General features: G+C 39.2%; 1 protein-coding gene across 6 annotated transcripts in view; it reads left to right on the top strand.

Moving 5' to 3' along the window:
• Window positions 1-15727, top strand: part of npnta (nephronectin a) — a 151950-nt gene that overhangs the window by 102826 nt on the left and 33397 nt on the right. For all 6 annotated transcript variants that reach the window (XM_061909388.1, XM_061909379.1, XM_061909398.1 and 3 more), the window contains 3 exons: window positions 445-564; window positions 5088-5222; window positions 10642-10764. In XM_061909388.1, the coding sequence (XP_061765372.1) occupies window positions 445-564; window positions 5088-5222; window positions 10642-10764 (378 nt within the window). The remainder of the gene's footprint in view (window positions 1-444; window positions 565-5087; window positions 5223-10641; window positions 10765-15727) is intronic.

Raw genomic sequence — 15727 nt, 5'->3', positions numbered from 1 at the left:
AGTCAACTTTGTCAATTCTTCACATGTTCAAGAAATCAAAACTAAGTTTTCAGCATAATAATGGTGGTTAGGTTAACAGTCAATCATTGTTCGGTCAGATATTTTAAATAACGATGGACGTAAAGGTATTTGGAGGGTTAGGGTCAACTATCTGTCACTGTGATGAATGGGAGGGTTGGATGGTTTGGTGCGTTGCTAGGTAGGTAAATATAGTCTTTGCCGTCTGTCAGTTGACTGACACAAATTATGTTTTGAGGATTCTGTGAAGCACAATGTTGTAACAATGTCAAGAATGTTTGTTGTTCTTTTTTCTGCATGACCCTGACTAATGCCAAGAAAGGGCAGCAATGCCAGCGACTGACTGTGTGGGACAAAGCCGTGAGAGGGTTTTCTCTCGGGTCAGCGGCCTGTCCTAATGTTTGTTGTTTCCTTTGTAACTACCAGACCTTCGCAGTTGCGGCATGGCCAACTGCCAGTACGGCTGCGAGGTGCTAAAAGGAGAGGTCCGATGTCAATGTCCATCACCGGGGCTACAGCTGGCTCCGGATGGCAGAACCTGCGTGGGTAAGTGATGTAACGGTCTTTATTTATCTTCTGCGGCCTGAAAACCGAGCCACTGCCTGCCTTTTCCCTCTGCAAAAGGAATGCGGCTTTATTTTTTCTGAGAAAACTTTAAGAGAGTATTTTATTACATCTCCAAACGTCTTTGAAACATGATAAAATAATGTAAAATAGGGATGTTGCGATCAGGGTTTTATGCTTCTGATACCAGTCATCCATGTGTGAGATGGGCCAATACCAATCACATGTATTAACTGTAAAATTTGCCATGTATTCTAGTGAAGGGCTAATGACAATATCAACACAATATTAGAATTGGTTCCTTATTCTCTTTTGTGACATAACATTGTTTGAGTAAAACTGAGTCAATCGTACACAATAACTAAAGAAAAAAGTAACTCTTAAAGGCCTACTGAAATGAGATTTTCTTATTTAAACGGGGATAGCAGGTCCATTCTATGTGTCATACTTGATCATTTCGCAATATTGCCATATTTTTGCTGAAAGGATTTAGTAGAGAACATCCACGATAAAGTTCACAACTTTCGGTGCTAAGAGAAAAGCCCTGCCTCTACCGGAAAGTCGCAGACGATGACGTCACATGTTTGATGGCTCCTCACATATTCACATTGTTTTTAATGGGAGCCTCCAACAAAAAGTGCTATTCGGATCAAGAAAACGACAATTTCCCCATTAATTTGAGCAAGGATGAAAGATTTGTGTTTGAGGATATTGATAGCGACGGACTAGAGAAAAAAAAAAAGTAAAAAAAAAAAAGCGATTGCATTGGGACAGATTCCAATGTTTTTAGACACATTTACTTGGTTAATTCTTAAAAATCCCTTATCTTTCTATTGTGTTGCTAGTTTTTTAGTGAGTTAAACAGTATCTGATAGTCTGAAGGGTGTCTCCACGGGTGTCTTGACGCGCAGTGTCTCAGGGGAGTCGACGGCAGCTATGGACGCCACAAGCTCAGCTTTTCTCCGGTAAGAACTGACTTTTTAACCACAATTTTCCGACCGAAACCTGCTGGTTGACATTTGGTAGGGATCCATGTTCTCTTGACCGCGCTCTGATCCATAGGAAAGTTTCACCTCCAGGAATTTTAAATAAGGAATCACCGTGTGTTTGTGTGGCTAAAAGTTAAAGCTTCCCAACTCCATCTTTCTTCTGTGACTTTTCCAATATTAATTGAACAAATTGCAAAAGATTCAGCAACACAGATCTCCAAAATACTATGTAATTATGCCGTTAAAGCAGACAACTTTTAGCTCTGTGTGTGCGCAGCGCTCATATTTCCTAACAGCCTGTGACATCTTGCGTACACGTCATCATTACACGACGTTTCCAAGACAAAACTCCCGGGAAATTTAAAATTTTAATTTAGTAAACTAAAAAGGCCGTGTGTTGCAATGTTAATATTTCATCATTGATATATAAACTATCAGACTGCATGTTCGGTAGTAGTGGGTTTCAGTAGGCCTTTAAATTACTCTTGAACGCATCATAATAATCCCCTCAAGTCCCTCCAAAAATGGATTAACTCGCTGGAATAAATAAAGACAATATAACATACATCCATAAACGTGGATGCATATGCAAAAGTGCAATATATTTATCTGTACAATAATCTATTTATATCTGCACATTATTGCTCATTTCACCTGTACTACAACGAGCTAATGCAACAAAATGTCGTTCTTATTTGTACTTTTAAAGTTCAAATTTGAATGACTGAATAAAATAAGTCTAAGTAAGTTAAGTCTTTTATTTTTTGCCCTCAAAGTCCTGTGTCCAGGTAATTATTCCTTGAGATTGTAAACATTAACAAAAACAGTAACAAAATGATGAAATATCAACCCATCGATTATATAGTTATACCACGATCATTTATATGATCATATAGTACCTTACCCTGTACCCCGCCAATTTATGGATCGATTATTACCTGCACTGGCAATGACAATTCTGACACACCAACAGTTGTTGTTACATTATTCTCTTTAAATATATTTTTGTTAATTGCTGCTTACTTTTTCCTTAATTTTTTTAGGGTGTCCGCTCCTGGCTTGCTCTCGTTGTCTAACACAGTAGTTCTCCACCTTTTTTTCAGTGATGTACCCCCTTTGAACATATTTTTATTTCAAGTACCCCCTAATCAGTGCAAAGCATTTTTGGTTGAAAAAAAGAGACAAAGAAGTAAAATTCAGCACTATGTCATCAGTTTTTGATTGATTAAATTGTATAACGGTGCAAAATATTGCTCATTTGTAGCGGTCTTTCTTCGACTATTTGGAAAAAAAGATATAAAAATAACTAAAAACTTGTTAAAAAATAAACAATTGATTCAATTATTTATAAATATTTCAACACACAGAAGTAATCATCAACTTAAAGTGCCCTCTTTGGGGATTGTAATAGAGATCCATCTGGATTCATGAACTTAATTCTAAACATTTCTTCACAAAAAAGAAATCTTTATCATCAATATTTATGGAACATGTCCACAAAAATCTAGCTGTCAACACTGAATATTGCATTGTTGCATTTATTTTCAGTTTATTAACTTACATTCATATTTTGTTGAAGTATTATTCAATAAATATATTTATGAAGTATTTTTTAATTGTTGCTACCGTATTTCCTTGAATATCCGCCGGGGCGCTAATTAATTTAAAACCTCTTCTCACTCCTGCGCTTATTCAAGGCATGCAGTAAAAGTAAGCAGGCGCTAATAATTTTAAAACCTCTTCTCACCCCTGCGCTTACCAATAGCATGCAGTAAAATATTGAGTGTGATTAAAAAAAACATAATAATATAATAAACGGCCCGGTGGTTGTTGACCACTGCTGTACAATATGTCATCACACCCACTTTTACACCATGCTGTCTGCTTGTCGGCCGGACACATGCATTTCGCTGTTTCTTGTACGAGATTGCAATGCATACTTAGTCAACAGCCATACCTTTTACACTGATGTTTGTGATATAAACAACTTTAAAACTCTTACTAATATGCGCCACACTCTGTGAATCCACACCAAGCACATTTCTGGAGAGCATTGGCTCTGTGGCACATTATAAACGCAGCATAGGGATTACCCATAATGCCGTGCATCCGTGACTCTTGGCTGTATTATACACGCGCCCCCAACCCCGCCCACCTCAACCAACGCACGGAGAAGAGGGGGGGCGGGGTTTGGTGCCAGCGAGTGTATGGTGTAGCCAGAAGTCGTGGATGCATCGCATTCTGGGTAAGTGTTAAGTTGCGTTTATAATGTGTTACAGAGCCAATGTTCTCCAGAAATGTGTTTGGTGTGGGTTCACAGAGTGTGGCGCATGTTAAGGTTGTTTATATCACAACCATTAGTGTGATCTGTATGGCTGTGGAACAAGACCCCTGGTTTACACACAGTAAAAGCAAAAATAAACCCCTCCGCCATTTTGAAAATGACGGCAGAAGAAGTGTCACTCCTGATGTCACAATTTTGACCCATCAGTAGAAGTAAGCATGCGCTTATTAATTTGGGGAGCCAGTTTTACCCGGCAGTAATTCAAGGCAGGCGCATATTACATGCCCGGCGGCCATAGAATATTTTCTAAAAATCTCACGTACCCCTTGGCATACATTCAAGTACCCCCAGGGGTACGCGTACCCCCATTTGAGAACCACTGGTCTAACATATTCAGCCTCGTCCTCCAGTAACAATGACACTTGATAATGATAGAAAGAAATGCAATTTATTTGCTTTAATGGGGGCTCAACACTGAATGGAGACACATAATTAGCTGCTAGCCACTTGTCCTCTGGGGGACTAAAAATAAACAGTGTCAACCAGATAGGATCAGCAATGGCTATCAGATACTTTTACACGAAAATAGGCCGGTACTGATCAGTGGCCGAACGGTCGGCACATCCCTAATGTAAATCAATACTATTGTTGTTGCCTCGCTACCGTGTCAGTTTAAATGGACCATCATTTATTTTTCTGCTGCCTTGCTGCATTCTTTCAGTAGGTTCCTCCTGCCCTGCAGCGCCCGTATAACACACGGGCTGGGTAATTGTAGGAAGCAGAATGGACATCAGTCATCAAGACAGGAGGAGGAGGAGGAGGAAAAAAGCAAAGGTTGCCTGCTGCAGGTGTCACACGGGATGCTCCACTTCCGTCTTGGAAGTTTTTATGACCTGCTTATTTTGTTAAAAGGAAGTTGTTTTAGTAAGAGCTCCATCATATGGTACACAATGGTGGCTAAAAGGGGAGCTTTGATGCAAAGAAAGTTGGAAAATAGGATGTGGAAGGTGAAAGTCAGAGCACTGGTAACAAGAGATGTGAGGCATGTCACTGAAACTCACACTCGGTGTATTCCAAGAACAACATGTGAGGTCTGTTCCAAAGTGAGTGTCACCCTTATTTCCACTTGTCTCTGTGTCCGGGTAATGACGAAAAGATACATCACAGCAAAGCAAAAAAAATAGGGCGTTACAAGATGACTTTTATGAAGAGTCCTTTTATCCCTCTTGTAGATGTCGACGAGTGCGCCACTGGGCTCGCAGTCTGTCCACGGTGCAGGAAGTGCATCAACACCTTTGGCAGCTACATCTGCAAGTGCCACGACGGCTTCGACCTGCAGTACATCAAGGGGAAATACCAGTGCATGGGTAGGTGTGACGCAAACATAACCGCAATACACAACGTAGAAGAAAGATATACCATATTTCCTTGAATAGTCGCCGGGGTGCTAATTAATTTAAAACCTCTTCTCACTCCTGCGCTTATTCAAGACATGCGGTAAAAGTAAGCAGGCGCTAATAATTTTAAAACCTCTTCTCACCCCCGCGCTTACCAATGGCATGCAGTAAAAATTGAGTGTGATATAAAAAATAAAAACAATTAATAAATAATTTTTCTGCTGCCGCGGCCCGGTGGTTGGGAACAACTACTCTACAAGATGTCATCGCGCCCACCTATACACCATGCTATCTACATGCCGGTCGGACGCATGCATACCACTGCTTCAGATACGAGATTGCAATGCATACTTGATCTATAGCCATACCTTTTACACTGATGGTTGTGATATAAACAACTTTACACTCTTACTAAAATGCGCCACACACTGTGAACCCTAACCAAACACATTTCTGGAGAACATCGGCTCTGTAACACATTATAAACGCAACATAAGAATTACCCAGAATTCCAATGCATCCATGACTCTTGACTATATTATACATCCGCCCCCAACCCCGCCCACCTCAACCGGCGCATGGAAAGGGGGGTCGGGGTTGGGTGCTAGCGTGGTGTATAATATAGCCAAGTGTCATGGATGCATTGGAATTCTGGGTAATTCTTATGTTGCGTTTATAATGTGTTACAGAGCCAATGTTCTCCAGAAATGTGTTTGGTGTGGGTTCACAGAGTGTGACGCATATTAGTAAGAGTGTTGAAGACAAGTTGTGTTATATCACAACCATCAGTGTGATCTATATGGCTGTGGAACAAGACCCCTGGTTTACACATAGTAAAAACTAAAAATAAACCCCTTCCGCCATTTTGGAAAAGAAAACAGGGGAAGCGTCACTCGTGACGTCACGACTCTGACCCGGCGGTAAAAGTAAGCATGCGCTAATAAATTTGGGGAGCGAGTTCAACCTGGCAGCAATTCAAGGCAGGCACATTTTACATGTCCGGCGGCTATTCAAGGAAATACGGTAACCTAACATCACAATAAACATAAGAAATAATAGAAAAAAACCAACACTTAAACTTTTGCCATGATTTGCCATTCGTTTGCTGCAGTTTGTCCGCCGGTTTGTTAGTTAGTTAGTTAGCAACACAGCTAAAAAGGTGATGGGTAGACTTTGGTTAAACCTTCTGGAAATTTCAGAAATGTTTAAGGAACAATGAATTAGTGTTTTGGGAGTGATCCGGATCACTGTCTTTATTGAAGATGGTTTACTATTGGAACACATGTCTGTCTTTTCTAAGCGTTTTTCTATTTTGTTGCATTCAAGACCACTTAATCCAAAGATAGTATTATAAATTGTGGAGAAAAACATTGGCGAACAGTTTTGAAAATGCGCTGGTGATGACTAAACACTGAGTTTTGTACTTGAGTATAAATCTGAACTCACCTGATGATGATACCGAGACAAAATTAAGGAAAAAATCCCAAGAAATTCTGAAGTCTAACGACTCTTCAAAAAAAAATAATAATTAGGTATCATTTCAGTTTTTTTAATTGCCATCTAAGTGCAACAATGAGTTATATAGCACTAAAACTTTTTATCATTGACCTGTGATTACCATTATTCCTCACTATTTTGTAACTTCCCTAACGCAGCGTTGGGTGTGGGATTATATAATCCGCAACCGCGTCACCAAAGTCGTCATCCACCCGCCGTCCACCCGAGCAAACATTTTAATTTATATCACAACCATTAGTGTACTCTGTGTCACCCAGTATGCCTTGCAGTCGTGTGCGTGTTGCCGCGGAAGCCACACACAACATGATGCTGGACTGACAAACAGATCGTACATGTTGTAGAAGGCAACAAAGTCAATGGCTTCATAGCACGCCCTAAAATTTATTATCTGGGTGACTGCTAACAGTCATTTAAGAGAATATTAGCGTCTTCTATTGTCTTCTTCGCTTTTTGACACGAGTCTTAAGTGGCTCTTTGAATGGCAAAGGATACCGATCCCAGAACCATGTATATGAAATATTTCTGGATGGTTCAACCGCCACCCGCCCGAATTTAATTAAAATCTATTTTTTCGTCATGTCACCCGCCCGACCCGCAGTTTATCCGCGGACTCCGCGGATGAGACCGCAAACTGTTTGTGTTACTCTTTCCATGTTTCACGGATTAGCCAATTAAATTGTTTATTTTAAAATTGTCGTAGTTTTTTTTTTAATGTTTACATATGTACTGTAGTTGTTTTGGTACAATGCATACAGTTACAGTGTAATATGAGATAAGCTCCAGCACCCCCCACGACCCCGAAAGGGACAAGCGGCAGACAATCAATGGATAGGATGGAGGTACATCACATATTTAGAGTTTCACATTCCAATATGTCCGAAAAGGAGAAGGAAGAAGCAGAGTTTAAGTCCACCCTTTTTCTGTTTCGAAGCAATTCATAACACATTTGCCTACTTGCTCACCTGAGAAAAAGGGCTATATAAATATAATTCACTTCACTTATTCATTGTCTCAATATGTAACACAAACAAATAGATAACTGAATACAAAAATAAATATCAATGAAGCTTGCATGAACAGATCATTATTAATATCAGGTTCACTTAATTTGTGAAAGGTGATAGACTATGTCGCATTTTGTCAGGTTCTGGTCTTTGTCTGGACTCCGTGATGCAGAGACGTTAGGAAAGTGCAGAAAATAAGTAAATGTTATTAGGGAAAACACAGGTAACAGAAAAAAAAACTTTGACTTTGACTTAGACTTAGAAAATCTTTATTGTCCCCGAGGGGCAACTAGTCATTAAAAACAAGGTTCAACAATAAAAACGAGGTACAACAGTAAAAAACGAGGTACAACAGTAAAAACAAGGTACAACAGTAAAAACAAGGTACAAATACATAAAATACATGCAACATACAAACCCACCATAATGCTAAAAACTAAAAACATTTGTAATACAATAAAAACTAATCATAGGTTGCATCCCACTAAAGTGACTACAGACTAAAGATCTGCAGCACAAGGAAGCACAAAACAGGCAAAGCAAAATGATCCAGCCCTGTCTAGAGACATAAATAGCATCCTTATTGGCAACCAGGGACAGGTGTGTCCTGATTGCATATTAGGGACAGGTGAGAGAGCCAGCGCTCAGACCAGATGAATGGAGGAAAACAAAAAGGGAAATAAAAAATGTCGGCGCTCGACAGGAAATACTACAAAACAAGAACCAGATCATGATCCATCTCACATGACAATTACTAGTTTCTCCTTCATTTCCCTTTCATAGAATTCACTTTAGGATTTTATGTTGAAAAGTTACTTATCATTGATTGTAATAATTAATAGAATTACTACTTAACTATAACAATTATTTAGAGAATAATACATGTTTGAAAAACTATTTCAAACGTTTGTTAAATGATGCCATGTATGGAGAAGAAACAAGATGATTAACAATCTTGTCACTCTATCTCAAATTTTGGGGGCGGAGGGATTCAAACTCAATTAACTAAATATTTGGACTAAATTAACTTATTTCAAGCATAAATTTAGTCAAATGAACTAAAAAAAACTGTATAAATTTGGGGGCAGCGTGGCGCGGATTGTACAGCGAGCGTGCCAGCAACTTGAGGGTTCCTGATTCGATTCCAGCTTCCGCTAACCTAATCACATCTGTTGTGTCCTTGGACAAGACAATGGTTGAATTTGGAAATAGTGTCAAAGCGCTTTGAGTACCTGGAGGTAGAATAGCGCTATTCAGTATAACCCATTTAATACTACAGTAGTAATGGCCATTAGATGAGTCCAAATAAATCAGAGCGCATGATTCAATAAGGTGGCCACTGATTGGCTCGGCCTCACTATATTGGTTTAAGGGAATAAATGTGACTACATTGGTATATATTGTTTGTGGAGGGCTCTCATAAAATTGTGATACTCTTCCTATGAAAATATAAAATGTATTAATAATAATTCCTACTTTAAAGGCCTACTGAAATAAGATTTTCTTATTTAAACGGAGATAGCAGGTCCATTCTATGTGTCATACTTGTTCATTCCGCGATATTGCCATATTTTTGTTGAAAAGATTTAGTAGAGAACATCCACGATAAAGTTCGGAACTTTCGGTGCTAAGACAAAAGCCCTGCCTCTACCGGAAGTCGCAGACGATGACGTCGCAAGTGTGGGGGCTCCTCACATATTCACATTGTTTGTAATGGGAGCCTCCGACAAAAAGTGCTATTCGGACCAGGAGAAAAACAATTTCCCCAATGATTTGAGCGAGGATGAAAGATTCGTGTTTGAGGATATTGGTAGTGACGGACTAGAAAAAAATAAATAAATAAAAAAGTTAAAAAAAAAACGCGATTGGGACGGATTCCGATGTTTTTACACATTTACTAGGATATATCTGGGAAATCCCTTATCTTTCTTTTGTGTTGCAAGTGTTTTAGTGAGTTAAATAGTACCTGATAGTCGGAAGGGTGTCTCCACGGGTGTCTTGACGCCAATGTCTCAGGGGAGTCGACGGCAGCTATGGACGGCACAAGCTCAGCTTTTTCTCCGGTAAGAAGCGACTTTTTAACCACAATTTTCTCACCGAAACCTGCTGGTTGACATTTTGCCTTGATTCATGTTTGCTTGACCGCGCTCTAATCCATAGTAAAGTTTCACCTCCAGGAATTTTAAACAAGGAATCACCGTGTGTTTGTGTGGCTAAAGGCTAAAGCTTCCCAACTCCATCTTTCTACTGTGACTTCTCCAATATTAATTGAACAAATTGCAAAAGATTCAGCGACACAGATCTCCAAAATACTGTGTAATTATGCCGTTAAAGCAGACGACTTTTAGCTGTGTGTGTGCGCAGCGCTCATATTTCCTAACAGCCTGTGACGTCTTGCGGACACGTCATCATTACACGACGTTTCCAGGACGAAACTCCCGGGAAATTTCAAATTGTAATTTAGTAAACTAAAAAGGCTGTATTGGCATGTGGTGCAATGTTAATAATTCATCATTGATATATAAACAATCAGACTGCATGGTGGGTAGTAGTGGGTTTCAGTAGGCCTTTAAGTTCATTTACCACGCTCACGAAAACTCAAGTTTACTGCACTGTAAATGTTTGGCTTAAACATCAACATACGATGTGTGTGCACTTTGCCGAGCCCGGGTGCAGCAACACAAATACTCAGCATTTAAATAAAAATAACCTTGACTTTTCGGAATGCAAAAGTCTGCTAAAAAAACAAACCTCCTACAATGTTAAAAATGTGGATTCTGCTGCGACACGGTCACTTTTCTCGGCTTTTATTCACGCTGTTTAACTTCTCTAACTCAATGTCATCCTAATGTTGTTTTTCTCCTCAGATGTGGATGAGTGCTCTTTGGACCCGAATCGCTGCAGCAGCTTGGCCACCTGCTACAACACCAGGGGCTCGTACAAGTGCAAGTGCAAGACCGGCTACAGGGGGACGGGCCGAGACTGCAAACGTGAGACACAAGTGTGGGGGGCCTCACTTTTCTCTTTACTTAGCCCAAAAGGGAGAGGAGGAATAGCCTAAACCGCATACTCTGAGATTCTTTGTAATGGCTGTCAGTCATTGCCCAAATCCTCCTTGGCTTTGTTATGACATTTACCCAGAATGCCGCTCTGCTAGTCGGCCACCAAGAAAAAAAGTCCCCAAAATATTTATTTTACAGGGAGTTTCTAGAGGTCTCCTGGCTTCTCCCACAGTCCATTGCTTCCTTTAGAAGTCATTTATATTCAACCATTTCATTTAGTCCTCTAACAGACATTAATAGCGTCACGGTCCATCGAGCAAAGAGGACGCTTTCCGCCCGCACCCCCACACCACCACCGCCTCCCCCTTTCCCAAGGGTATGGGCCACAAGTGCTCCATCGAAATATCCAATGCGGGCATCGCATATCAAAGTGCTGCAAAGTGAGAAGGCAACAACTGACACTTTCGCTTTTGTTCGAGCACATTCCTCCCTTCATCTTCCTCCCCCCTTAACCCCAACAACACCGTGTAGACCCCACTCTCGGCTCTTGACATGAAGAATGTGCAGGAAAACAAAAGGAGGGGCTGACGGCCATGACATCATCACGGGCACGAATGATCTCCATGCATACAAAACATTGCGATACACAACACAAACACATGCGTGATACAGTGGGGCAAAAAAGTATTTAGTCAGCCACCGATTGTGCTAGTTCTCCCACTTAAAATGATGACAGAGGTCTATAATTTTCATCATAGGTACACTTCAACTGTGAGAGACAGAATGTGAAAAAAAAATCTAGGAATTTTAACGAATTTATTTGTAAATTATGGTGGAAAATAAGTATTTGGTCAACCATTCAAAAGTTCTCACTGTTGGAAGGAGGTTTTGGCTCAAAATCTCACGATACATGGCCCCATTCATTCTTTCCTTAACACGGATCAATCGTCCTGTCCCCTTAGCAGAAAAACAGCCCCAAAGCATGATGTTTCCACCCCCATGCTTCACAGTAGGTATGGTGTTCTTGGGATGCAACTCAGTATTCTTCTTCCTCCAAACACGACAAATTGAGTTTATACCAAAACGGATACATGGATGATACAGCAGAGGATTGGGAGAATGTCATGTGGTCAGATGAAACCAAAATATAACTTTTTGGTATAAACTCAACGCGTCGTGTTTGGAGGAAGAAGAATAGTGAGTTGCATCCCAAGAACACCATACCTACTGTGAAACATGGAGGTGGAAATATCATGCTCTGGGGCTGTTTTTCTGCTAAGGGGACAGGACGAATGATCCGTGTAAAGGAAAGAATGAATGGGGCCATGTATCGTGAGATTTTGAGCCAAAACCTCCTTACATCAGTGAGACCTTTGAATGGTTGACCAAATACTTATTTTCCACCATAATTTACAAATAAATTCTTTAAAATTCCTACGATGTGAATTCCTGGATTTTTTTTTCACATTCTGTCTCTCACAGTTGAAGTGTACCTATGATGAAAATTACAGACCTCTGTCATTATCTTAAGTGGGAGAACTTGCACAATCGGTGGCTGACTAAATACTTTTTTTGCCCCACTTTATGTACAATCTGTAGACAACTACTGTATGTGCAGTCGGTCAATGTTTATATTATGGATATTCCCCCACAGTGTAAACACATTCATGTTTCATGATTTGCATACGTCATGTGTTGCCAGGCAGAATTTGTAAAGCACGATCATTTGTGTTCTATTTTCTGATAGAAAAACATGGCGTATATATGAAGGAATTACTCAGAAATAATGGAAATAGAAATAATCTGTTCCAGGATCAACATGCCCCATCATAATACCCCATATCAAAGTAGAACTGCATTTTTTTAAGACAAGCACACACTTTTTTCCCCAGCCATTCGAATTAGAGAAAAAAATGGAGCCCATTGGAGCCACTCTATTCTGCTTAAAATTTTCCTGAAGGAATAAATAAATTATTATCCATCCATCCATCCATCCATCCATCCATCCAGCCATCCATCCATCCATCCATCCATCCATCCATCCATCCATCCATCCATCCATCCATCCATCTATCTATCTATCTATCTATCTATCTATCTATCTATCTATCTATCTATCTATCTATCTATCTATCTATCTATCTATCTATCTATCTATCTATCCATCCATCCATCCATCCATCCATCCATCCATCCATCCATCCATAAGCACTTAAAAAAAAATTCAATCACCTCTGCAAAAGTTTTATATACAGTACATGATGTTAGTATATATGTAATGTAGAAATAGGCACATTTACGATAACATTTAATATTTACGTATTTTGCTCATTTTAAGCATGCCTGGCGCATTAATTTTACAAACAAGACATTTGCTTTTTGCTTTGACAACATCAGGGATTATTACTCACTGCAGACTTACCAACAAACTTATTGTACAACTTCTGCTGTCACTGGGATGCCGACTGATAGGATGTTCATTATTCCCATTTAGATGACGAATGACTGTTAATCCTTGCAAAGAAAAAAGCTGGGTTGAACCAAGCGTCTTTTTGTGTCTTTTTCGCCATTTCCGGGACTATATCAGATGCTAAAGTTGACCAACTTATCCTCATCCTTCCACTATCAAAGTGAGGGGCATTATTTTTTATCTAGAACCGTCGTTCTCAAACTTTTTTCCACCAAGTACCACCTCAGAAAACACTTTGCTCTCCAACTACCATAATGACCAACAATCAAATACAGTAGCGCGGTAGGCGTGAGTATTCATTAAAAACAAGAAGAATATTCAATAGTTTTGGCCACTGTAATGTTACAGTTTGAACAGTAACACTGTGTCGGAATATAGGAAAATAAAACACTTTACTTTTTAATCAATGGATTCTTTGGCGTACCATTGACTATGTTCACACTGCATGCCAAAGTGGCTCAAGTCGGATTTTTTTCGAAAACAGATTTTCTGCTAGCCGAATATTTATACTGCAAGTAAAATGGGATCTTAATCGGACTCCAGTGTAAACGTGCACAGCCTTGATGTCACTTGCATGGGTAGGTCTAATGCAGGGGTCACCAACCTTTTCGAAACCAAGAGCTACTTCTTGGGTACTGATTAATGCGATTAGAGGACACATGGATATCAGCATGGAATATCCTGTCTTTCTATATTCGCTATTTCTTTGGAATCAAAATATATATTTATTTATCGCATTTAGCCTATTATTTACGCACTATTGACAAGTGATGCACCAAAAATTTGGCCATCAAAAATAGACCATGCTCACCGATACTGGATGTTGAGATGAAGTATCCACTTCTGCTGGCGAGCTGCATCTTTCCCCGCGCACACGAATGACGTATCACGCCCAAAGCTGGTCGCAATCACGACGCATTGCGTTTAGATTGAAGTCACATTTGAAAAGATCAGATTCGAATCCGATTCGGAATAGCTCCTGATGTGGCCTGGATCTGATCCGAAAAGATCACATTTGAAACACTTTGGAGTGTTTGGCAAAAAAATATATGATTTTTGTCACTTAAGGGCAAAAAAAATCTGATTTAGAGTGAAGTGTAAAGAGGGCCATTTTATTTACGTTTATTCATAAGTTAGAATGCATTATAAAAATATATTTGTCTTCTTGTTCCTCATAATGATTGAAAAATATAGGCAAAATTCCCAAAAAAGTGCAGTTACCCTTTGACAGTATAGGCAATGTTTTAGGTAACACATCCAACAATACAGTACATCTTTCCATACTTACCTTTCTTACTTTAAGTGCAAAAATAGGTGGACCACCTTGCTGTTTATATATGGCCCACAACAGGAAGCATCTGAACATTCTTAAACGTCATACAAGTGTAAAAACAAATTAACCCGCCGTTTTAATGCATTCAACAGGAAGCTTTTGAACATTTGTAACTGTCGTCCAAGAAGAAGCATTTTAACATTTTATTCGTCACACGTGTCAAAATAAGTTCATCAGTTTAGTAATCAACGGCATGTAAGCGGTTGCATTGTGACATTCTTAACTAAGTATAAAAATACATTAACCATTCTAATAATCACTGGCAAAGAACAGGAAGCAGTTAAACATTCTTAGTTTAGGAAAAACCAGGTTAGTATTTACTTAACGCAGTGATTGGGGGGGTCAAGACACATCTCGTTTTGAGCATTCATTCCGTTCTTCAGTTCAGTTCAGTTCAGATTCAGTTCATGTCGAACATGCATACAATACAATGTAATGCATCACACAATTCCAGTTGTTTCATGACAGCACGTCCGAAAAGGAGTAGGAAGAAGCAGAGCTTATTAAATCCTACCCCTTTTCATATCATAGCAATTTTATCCAATTTCCTTTTTCTCTGTAACAGAACAGTGAACAAATAAATAAATAATAAATAAATAATATACCATAGTAAGCATACAAATATTAATTACATAAATATTGTTTGTCTCAGTAAAAAAAAAGAAAAAAAAAAGGGTTCAAGATGTACATCATTATTCTTGTTCTGTGTACTTTGTGAACACTTGTAGTTTGAACAGTCTCTTAAACTGGTGCGTTGTTTGATTCATTTGGTTAATCCATTCCATATTTTAATTCCACATACTGATATACTTAAGGTTTTAGGTGTTGTACGAGCATACAAATGTTTTTTTATTGATGTTATAACTATTATCGCTGACTTATTGTACATATTATTGTACGTATTATACTGAGCAGTCAGGGTAGTGATGCAAAATCCTGCTATGTGGAAAGTGAGATAAACTCTGGTTGTTGTCGTATGATGATTGTCAACTCACTCTGCTCTTTTCTGTTGTATTGTTATCTTCATCTGTTACCTGTCAGCCATCACTGCAAAACCACATTACAAAACAACCAAAAAGTGTAGCACATTTTTCTGTAAATGTTAAAATTCTGTTATGTCCGACATCAGGCGGCGGTTTGGGTGGTAA

This window comes from Nerophis ophidion, linkage group LG01 (assembly GCF_033978795.1).
Source record: "Nerophis ophidion isolate RoL-2023_Sa linkage group LG01, RoL_Noph_v1.0, whole genome shotgun sequence".
NCBI classification, from domain to species: domain Eukaryota; kingdom Metazoa; phylum Chordata; class Actinopteri; order Syngnathiformes; family Syngnathidae; genus Nerophis; species Nerophis ophidion.
This window is presented reverse-complemented; position numbering and strand designations above follow the sequence as displayed.